This window comes from Kryptolebias marmoratus, linkage group LG14 (assembly GCF_001649575.2).
Source record: "Kryptolebias marmoratus isolate JLee-2015 linkage group LG14, ASM164957v2, whole genome shotgun sequence".
Classification (NCBI taxonomy): Eukaryota; Metazoa; Chordata; class Actinopteri; order Cyprinodontiformes; family Rivulidae; genus Kryptolebias; species Kryptolebias marmoratus.
This window is the reverse complement of record NC_051443.1, coordinates 25757143-25766798: the sequence shown is the minus strand read 5'-3', so window position 1 is coordinate 25766798 and position 9656 is coordinate 25757143. Positions and strand designations below refer to the sequence as shown.

The 9656-nt window shown below is 43.9% G+C and overlaps 2 protein-coding genes across 3 annotated transcripts in view; one reads left to right on the top strand and one right to left on the bottom strand.

The window, feature by feature from the left end:
• The window catches only part of rnf180 (ring finger protein 180), a 7238-nt gene extending 1511 nt beyond the window's left edge, over positions 1–5727 (bottom strand). The window contains exons 1-7 of one of the 2 annotated variants that reach the window (XM_017440693.3): positions 5622–5727; positions 4497–4582; positions 3740–3829; positions 2479–3012; positions 1352–1471; positions 584–797; positions 375–500 (exon numbers count right to left, since the gene is read on the bottom strand). In XM_017440693.3, the coding sequence (XP_017296182.1) occupies positions 375–500; positions 584–797; positions 1352–1471; positions 2479–3012; positions 3740–3829; positions 4497–4582; positions 5622–5676 (1225 nt within the window). In that variant the 5' untranslated portion in view covers positions 5677–5727. The remainder of the gene's footprint in view (positions 1–374; positions 501–583; positions 798–1351; positions 1472–2478; positions 3013–3739; positions 3830–4496; positions 4583–5621) is intronic. The other variant, XM_025002689.2, reaches the window with a different exon arrangement.
• Positions 5728–7268: 1541 nt separating this feature from the next.
• Positions 7269–8818, top strand: htr1ab (5-hydroxytryptamine (serotonin) receptor 1A b). The gene has a single exon (XM_017440697.3). It carries the CDS (start codon positions 7480–7482, stop codon positions 8698–8700), a length of 1221 nt encoding a protein of 406 aa, XP_017296186.1. The 5' UTR covers positions 7269–7479; the 3' UTR covers positions 8701–8818.
• Positions 8819–9656: the final 838 nt, after the last annotated feature.

Here is a 9656-nt window from a genome sequence, read left to right as displayed (position 1 = left end):
AATAAAGGGCCACTTCAGCACTTTTTTTGCATCCGGACCACACTAGAACTGGTCCAGCTCCAAAACTACAACACCTCACTGGGATTTGATAAAAAGGTGAAATCTCTGCTAAAATCTTGTGTTTTGAATCAACATTCATAGAAACTATTTCATGTCATTTCAGTGAGTCATCATGGTTGTGCCCTGAGTCCTCTGTTGCTTCAGATGAGGCTGATCCCCATGGATTTACACACACACACAAATACATGTCATAGACACATTCAAGTCACTTGTTTTGATCAATCATTTTTTGATCAAATTTCTCGAACATGCATTCCTCCTCAGCTGGGTGTGGAACCGAAGAGTCAGAACAAACATTCAGGCGACCATCTCACCCCAGAACGGACGGGAGGGTTTCTTCGAGTTGGGCAGAGGCCAGCGGGCGCACGAGGCGTTCTGGAAGTTCTGCTTCCGGCTGCCGTAGACGTTGGGGAACAGAGTTTTAACCGTCTGATCGAGCTCTGGTGAGAAACAAACGAAACGACCCATCAGGAACAAACCGTCGCCTTTTAAAACCGGGAACGTCGCGGGCGAGCGAGCGGACCTCTGCTGAAGACGGCGTTGGAGACGAGGGCGCGGCACAGCGGGCACGGCGTGTCCGTCGGGCGGTTCTGGGCGAGCGTTCGGAGACACGGCTCGCAGAAGACGTGGCCGCAGGGCCGGCAGGCGTACGGGCTGAAGTAGACGTCCAGGCACACGGGACAGGTGAGGCCGTCTCTGTCCTCCACCTCCAAGTCGAGCGGCGAACCGTCCGCAGCCTGAAAACAAAATTTAAAGAATTAAAAATCTGATTTCCAGCGATGGAGGAAAAATAAAAACTTCTTCCTTCGTCTGCCGCAGGATTTAACAACGCCAGGGCGGAAAGACATCAGCAATGACCTCAGAGAGGGAAGCCCGTCATATCTTGGAGGGGTCAAAGGTCAATTAGAGTCCATTGTTCTACAGAGAGGAAGATTAAGACAGTTGCTGATCTTCACCCTGAAGGTCAGACCGTGCAGTGAGCTCCATCAGACTCTACAGGCCTCAGTCAGCAGGACAAAGGTCAAAGGTTAAAGCCTCCTCTCTCTATAAACAACATGGCAGCTCGACTTGAAGGAACCAGACCAGAGGACAGATGTTTACCCAGAATGCACTGCAGCTGTCAGCACGGTGGTGGAGGGCTGATGGTTTGGGCTCCTCTGCAGACCAGAGGACAGATGTTTACCCAGAATGCACTGCAGCTGTCAGCACGGTGGTGGAGGGCTGATGGTTTGGGCTCCTCACACCAACAGTGTTTATCTGAAGTTAAATCTGGAAGTGACAGCTTTCTGACCTGCAGCCATCTTTGTCTCCTCCTCTCCTTCCTCCTCCGACTCTTCAGACGATTCTTCTCCCTCCGGTTGGGTCTGATCGCAGCCGAGGAGCTCACAGAAACCTCAGGCTCCGACGACACCTGAATGCACCAAAATCAGCCAAAATCAGCCGTTTGGATTCATGATTTATGAAAAGATATCAATGTTTTGATGGAAAATAAAACAATAAATGAGACATCAGCTTCCTGAGATCTTACTGAAATCATTTCTGTTGAAATAATTAAAAAAACACAGCAGAACTGCTTTAGTTTACAGCTGTTTCCTCTAAAAAAAACCTGCAGTTAGAGTTTGTATTACCCCCTTTACATCCACTTATTTCTAAAAGCTTTTAACAAGCTTTTCTCTTCACTTTTTAATCATTTTATTACCGTTATGAGCTTGTTAAACTCATCCTGAACGCAGACTTCTGAGGTTTGAAAACTGCCTGAATGTTTAATCTTTGTTTTTTTTCCAAAAGTCAAATATAAATAGAAGCCCTGAAAGGCGAGTTGCAAATAAAATTAATAAAAAGTTTGACCAAATCTATATACTTTTCTTGTCTTTTTTACTTCTTAGCAGATGAAAAAGTTTGTTTTTTTACTTTTTGTTTGTCTTATTTTTGTTTTTTGAAGATGAGAACAAAAAAGTTTTTCTAAAAATATCAAATTTTCTCATTTTTGGAAGAAGCATATAAACGTATTTGAGCTTCAAATTAGATAAAAAGTCAGATGTTTGAACAGATCTGAAAACATTTTTTGCCCATGACTACTAAATATTAAAACATAATAATAATAATTATATTATATTATAATATATAAATGCTAATAACTCAAACTATAAAACCAAAAAAAGTCTTTTTAGTCAGAAAATGGGATCACTAAGAATATTTGTCTTTTGGAAATCAATTTCTTTTATTTTCTTTTGTTTTTTTCAGATTTGAAACAAAAAATTGATTTTTAAAAAACGTTTGTTTGTTTTTATGTCACTAAAAAAGGGACATCCCCTGATGTTCTGGGTTTTTTTTGCTTATCTTTCAGGATTTATGTCAATAAGTTAATTATTTCTCACAGAACGTCTCCTTTAGGTGGGAAATAAAACGAAAACAAACCCGTTCCTCCCGCAGCAGAGCTTCTCCATCAGAGCTGAACCTCCGTCTGAGAGGAGCTGAGCCTGAAACCTCCTCGAGGACTGATGTTGACTCCGCCTCGTCTGTCTGATCCAGATCCAGATCCAGATCCTGATCCTGATCCAGATCCTGGGACAAGCGTCTGACTCCAGGAACTCCAGGATCAGTCGGAGATTCTGTGTCCTGTGTCCTCAGAAGGTCCGTGGAGTCTGCAGAGCTTCCATCGTCCTCCAGACAGCAGCGTCTCTGATGTGTCCCTCCGTCAGGGACTCTATCCGGGGACTCTGCAGGACGGCTGATCCCAGGACTCAGTCCGGTTCCCATCCCTGCCCCGGACCTCGTCCTCCTGGGCCGGACGATGGGGACGCGGCGCTCGTGGTCCAGATCCACGCGGCTTTTCTTGAGGTGGACGGTGGCGTCCCGGCCGCAGGGACACTCGCAGCGGCTCAGGAAGTTGAAGCCTCCCAGACGGGCGCCGCAGTGACAGCAGCTCAGCTTCCCTGCCGTCCACCGGGCCTGAGCAGAACCCAAACCTCGGATCAGAACAGAAATAAAACCCTGACGTGACGGCAGGTTTTTGTTTTCAGTTTCTTCAGTCTGTAGCTCTGACTCTGTTTCAGGAAACGTTCAAAGGAATCGAACGTTCGGCTCATTCAGGACTTTTAGTTTTTGTAACTTTTATGTTTTCTGAAATATTTGACTTTATTTACAGTTTTGTTCTCATTAAAATGAACCAAAATCTCTTCAAATTCTGGAACTTCAGAATCCCTGTTCTTCTAGCTTTTAGCTGCTGTTTGCTAATTTTAGCTTCAAGCTTCATGCTAACTTAAGCTTTCAGCTGTTTTCTAACTGTAACTTTTAGTTACCGATCTGTTGGTTTCAGATTTTAGCTCGTGTTGAGCTAAATGCAGCTAAAAGTTTTTCTTATTTTAGGTTTTCTTTCGATAAAAACTTTAAATTGAACAATTCAGGGAAATCATTCAGCTCCTTAAAGTTTAAATTGTTTTAAAGAATAAATCACTCCTGCAGGTTTTAATTTGATAAAAACTAAATCAAAGAAACCGTCGGATCAAATTCAGATTGAACACAGAGTTATAGAAAAGTCCAGATCAAATAGAGTTTTTGGACCTGCAGAAGTTAAAGTTTAACCGCCGTAAATCGTCTGGACGTCTCAGACCCAAAGAAAAGCCCAGAACAGGCGAAGAGGCGAAGCGGCGAAGAGGCGAAGCGGCGACACCTTTACCTGCTGAACGGAGGTCAGGATCCAGGCCGGCAGCCGCTCGACGCTCACGTGCCAAATCAGACAAACATCGGCTGAACTTTCATCTGCGGCCTGAAAACAGAAACCGTCAGCAGGAACAGTTTGTTCCGAAACGGCGCTAAACTCACCAGAAAACAGATAAAAAGAGAAACATTAAATATTTCACTGAGCTTCAAACGACAAACAGAAACTGAGGAAACTGTTAGGAGTTTTATTCTGGATCATTCTGGCTGATTTTAGAGTTTAATTCTCCTGAATGTTCGTTTTAAACTTTAAGCTAAAATAACAAATTTAAGAGTCGAATGTGTTGCTGAAATTCACTAAAGAGGCTGAAACTGAAACAGAAGCTAAAAGGAGCAAAACAATTGCTAGATATGCTAGAAGTTAAAAGTAGCAAAAGGCTAACTAGAAGCTAAAATGTTAGCTAGAAGCCAAAGGTAGAAGACAAACAGAGGCAGCAGCTGCAGCAGGTTTTAAAGAGAGTTCTCCATGTGTCTCTGTGGGGTAAAATAAATATTTAAATGTTTAGAAAAGTAGAAAAGTTACAGAAACTTAAAGTCCCAGCAGCCATCTGCTGAATGAGCCAAAGGTTTTGACGTATGAACGGCTAAAATAGCACAAAGTCTGCAGGATTTAGATACAAAAACACATGAAATAAAGTGATAACAGGAAAATACTAAGATTATTAAAGTTTGGACTAAAGGAAGGACTTAAAAAAGGCGTCGGCTTCTTCACAGACCGAAGACAAACACGTCAGGTCGAAGACGGCTTTCCGGCAGCGTCTGCAGCGGAGCAGCGTTCCCGCCATCCTTCGGGCCGCCGGCTCTGATGGCAAACAGACAAACAGGAAAACCATCAGGAGTTTGAGACGAATCTAGGAAAACCGAAGATACGTCGACAAACGGAGCTGAAACGGGTTAAAACAGCGATGGGGTGAAGGCTGAAGGCCGAGTGCTGCAGCTCGGTTGGTCTCAGGTTGTCCTGGCTTCCATAATCCAGGTTTCCAGGAGGTTTCCAGGAGGTTTCCAGGAGGCTGTAAATGTTACTGAGTGCAGCAGGTTCTCAAACACAACACTTGTCCCGATGTAAACAAACAAATTAAATAAAACCCAGATATCAGAGAAGGTTTAGTTTCAGGTAAAATGACAAGTTTATGAAAATAAAAGATTCAGATAACAAACAGGCTGTGAAAACTAAAGAAAGTGTAAATATTTAAATGTTTTCTTCATGTTTTACTTTATATTTTAATAATAAACAAAACTACAGTGAAGAGTCAACTTTCCTTTCACTCTAGTTGACACAAAACTGGATTATTTCTTGAGTTTAGGAGCCTTGATGTGTCTAAACGAGGTCAGAGGTCAGAGGTCAGAGGTCAAGGACTGAAACTGAGAAAATAAAAGCATAAAAAGTCCAAATAAAACTCCTAAAAAACCTTCCAGAAAAGTGTTGCAACAGATTACTGCAAAATCTGGATCACTGGAAGGAAAATATCTAAAACTGAGGACTGGATCAGAACTTTTAAGCAGTTCTGGATTTACAGATTTTTATAAATCCTGCACCTGTTCAAACAAACAAACTCACAATTTTTAACTTTAATGGATCAAAATTTATATTAAACTGCTGTAAATCCAATTGTTTTGTCATAACCTTTCCCACAGTGTTTAGTAAAAGCACTACAGCGACTAAAAAGTTTATTTTTAGTCGTTTTTTTAAAGTAAAGCTAACAGACGTGGTGGTAAAACGTCTCGTTTTTAGCTAACTTCGCTACATAAACAAGTGTTTTCATGACTTTTTGATCCCAAGGTTTAAAAAAAGACCCTAAAAATAAAAGCCCTCCGTTTTTTCAGAATAAAACTGACAGTACCTGACGACATACGAGGCGTTTGCAGCCGAAGAGACGACGAGAAACAGGAAAACATGAAGTTACGAAGCTGGACGTGACCGCAGGAAACTGCGGCTCTACGGCGGCCCGAGTGGGACAAAAACCGCTCCGCGCGAAACGCCTAAACGGTTTTCTGAAATGGAAGAAACAAAACAAAACATGTTTACATATATATACAAACGTAACCACCTATACAAATTACAACAGTCTATTTAAGAAAATGTAATCAAATTAAACAAAAAAAAAATTGGTTAAATTAACAAAAAATGTTGGACATGTAACATTAATGTGTCTTCTCTGTTCTAAATAATTGTACAAATATCAAGTAATCAAAATTAGATGTTTAAATACGGTGTTGTTAACTAAAATCTCATGATTAATCATTAGAAATACTCATACTAACAGTAATAAATACAGATAATTTCACATCTTGCGCCCCCTGTTGGTCAGTTCCTGTAGCTGCACCTGGTTCTTGACAACTCTGGTGATTTATCTTTTATCAATTATTTTATTGTTTATTTTGTTTATGTATTGAATTTATTGTTTGTTTGTTTTTTACAGCACCAGATCAGACACATTAAGGAGCGTGTCTCTGTTCTCTGTGACAGGATGAACCGGAGGACTCTGTCCAGGTTTGGACGCTAACATCAGGTCATCAGAAGACAGGAACGTCTCCAGCTGTTGGACAGATGTGACGTCTGCACCTCCAGAACTCTACGATAGAAGAGACGTCCTTCAGCTGCTGAACAGGAACAAGTTGAACTCTGCAGGAACATGTTGAACCCTGATAGATCAGAGGTTCTGTTTGTTCCACGTCAGGAGGAACCTGAACATTTCACTGCAGCTGAAACCAAAATAAAAAGAGAGACCAGCTATAATTACTGAATACTTCCTGGTGTTCTTGTGTCAGAAAGTGAAGCTGTGAGGAAACAAAGTCTTCTTTCAGTTCAGTTCCTGCAAGGACTCATCCCAAGATCTACGGCACTTAAGGTTTTCTGTGTGTTCTTACACTTGCGTTTTTAAAACTCCTGTTTGCTCTACACCATAAACGAATAAAGAACTGGAAAAAGTGTGAAAAACCTGTGAGCTGAAAGCTGCAGAAGCTGAAAGCTGAATTAAACTAAATTTTTTACATCAAAGCTTCGCATTTTATCAGCTTAGACTGTTACAAAAGCAAGTCCTGAATTATTATGGGCTGGTCACCCTTCAACCTTTCTGCAGATGTTTTGTTTTTGTTGTGACAGCGGATGACCAGCAGGTGGCAGCATCACCACCTCTGATCTGTGGTCAGTGTCAAAGAGCGCTGACCATGGTGCTAAAAACAGACACATAAAGCCAAAAACAATTAAAAACACGAAGAAGATGACTTTATTACTCACGAGGATAAAAGAGTAAAGATTATTTTTAAAAGATCCACAGTTACAGCTTTGTTTTCCCAGCCCTGCAAATATAAATAAATTGTGTGAAATCCATTCTGCTGAAGCCTGAAAATAACGTCAACAATGAAATGTTCCTGTTTAAAATGTTCCTTTTTTTCTTTTCTGACTCGTTCTTTGTGTCAGAGCTGCAGACTGAAGAGTCTCACATCCTCACAGACACATGACGCGTTTTTCATCACACGTATAAAAACTCGGCATCATTCTCCGTCAGCAGCCGACACTTTCAGTTCGGAGCCTCTCTGCAGAACTCCAGCAGGTCGGATCCTTCCCGCAGAACTCCAGCAGTTCGGATCCCTCCTGCAGAACCCAGCAGCCCAGCAGTCCACCATGCGCTCTGGCGGGTGCCGCGGTGTGACGCGCGCCGGGCTCTAACCGAGTCTCTCCAGACGCGTTCGGCCACCATGGAGGGCAGCAACAACACCACGGCCTGGCCCGAGCTGGACAACTCCACGAGTGGACCCGTCGGTTCCGAGGAAGAGGAGGTGAAGCTGAGCTACCAGGTGCTCACCTCCTTCCTGCTGGGCGCACTCATCCTGTGCGCCATCTTCGGGAACGCCTGCGTGGTGGCGGCCATCGCGCTGGAGCGGTCCCTGCAGAACGTGGCCAACTACCTGATCGGGTCTCTGGCAGTCACGGACCTGATGGTGTCGGTGCTGGTTCTGCCCATGGCGGCGCTGTACCAGGTGCTGAACCGGTGGACCCTGGGCCAGGTTCCGTGTGACATCTTCATCTCCCTGGACATGGTTTGCTGCACCTCCTCCATCCTGCACCTGTGCGCCATCGCCCTGGACCGGTACTGGGCCATCACAGAGCCCATAGACTACATGAAGAAGAGGACCCCGAGGAGAGCCGCGGTTCTGATCAGCGTCACCTGGCTGGTCGGGTTCTCCATCTCGGTGCCGCCCATGTTGGTGATGCGCTCCCAGCCCGGCAGCGGCGCGGCGGACCCAAAGGAGTGCAGGATCCGGCAGGACCCCTGGTACACCATCTACTCCACGTTCGGAGCCTTCTACATCCCGCTGACCCTGATGCTGGTTCTGTATGGGCGGATTTTCAAAGCGGCCCGGTTCCGGATCAGGAGGACCGTGCGTAAAACGGAGAAGAAGAAGGTGTCGGACTCGTGCCTGGCACTGTCCCCCGCACTCTTCCACAGGAAGCCCCCCGGGGACGCGCAGGGGAAGACCTGGAAGAGGAGCGTGGAGCCCCGGCCGCTGGAGAACGGAGAGTCCCTGGAGATCATCGAGGTCCACAGCAGCTCCAGGGGCCACCTGCCGCTGCCCAACACCCCCAACACCCCGAGCTCGGTCCCGCTGTTCGAGAGCCGGCACGAGAAGGCCACCGAGGCCAAGAGGAAGATCGCCCTGGCCCGCGAGCGCAAGACTGTGAAGACGCTGGGAATCATCATGGGCACCTTCATCCTCTGCTGGCTGCCCTTCTTCATCGTGGCCCTGGTGATGCCGTTCTGCCAGGAGGCGTGCTACATGCCGGGCTGGCTGGAGGATGTCATCAACTGGCTGGGCTACTCCAACTCCCTGCTCAACCCCATCATCTACGCCTACTTCAACAAAGACTTCCAGAGCGCCTTCAAGAAGATCATCAAGTGTCATTTCTGCAGACCCTGATGGGTTTTAAACACGGAGCCATCACAGGTTTGACCCGAAGCTTCAAAAAGACTCGGAACGGTCCCGAAGTCCTTCAAACAGACTCGACATCCCAGCAGGGGGCTCCTGATTGGTCATTGTCCAGAATGAATATCTGTAGCTATGCATAGAGAAAGCTGTGATGTTTGACTGAAGCTCCATGTTCCTGTTCTGTAAAATCTAAGAATAAAAGAAAAATCATTTTTTCAGAATTTCTCTGAGGTCTTTATTTTGATAAGTATAAGAAATAAACTGGTCCACGTGTTTAAACCAGTGAAATAAAGAGTCTAAAATGTGAAAATGGTCTCTTTTCTCTCAAGTCAAATAATAAATCCTGAAGTTTTAGTGGCTGATGATTGAATAAATGGGGAATATTTAAATGCATTTCCCTCTTTTCATCATTTTAAAAAAACAATTTAAGGATCAATTTAGAAATTAATGAGAGAATTTTACATTAACTGCAAAAATGCATCATGAACAAGTTGAATGAGCAGCCTGAAGTTTGCTGAAGAAGCTGAAACAAACAAAAAAAGCTAAAAAAGAGAGCAGAATGGAAGCTAAGAAGCAAAACAAAAGCTGAAAGTAGAAAAAGGCGACCCTATTAGCTAAATGTAGGCGAAAGCTGGCTAAAAGCTAAAAGTAGCAACACACCAGTAGCATTAGCAGCAGTAATATTAACTGATGTAAGAAGCAGATTTTAAAGAGAACAATGTTTATGAAAGAACTGAAGAGATCTCCTTGTGTTTTAAAAGCAAAACTGTTTGTCAACAAAGTAAATTACTTTTAAAAGTATAAAAGTTTGAAAAGTTTGACATCTCCTGATGGAGCTGAAAGTTTTGACGTATTAACAGTTAAAATAACACAAAGTGTGCAGGAGAGAGAAACAAAAAGTGAGAAGAACAATAAAGAGAAAGTCTGAATGCTGAGTCAGCGTTTTT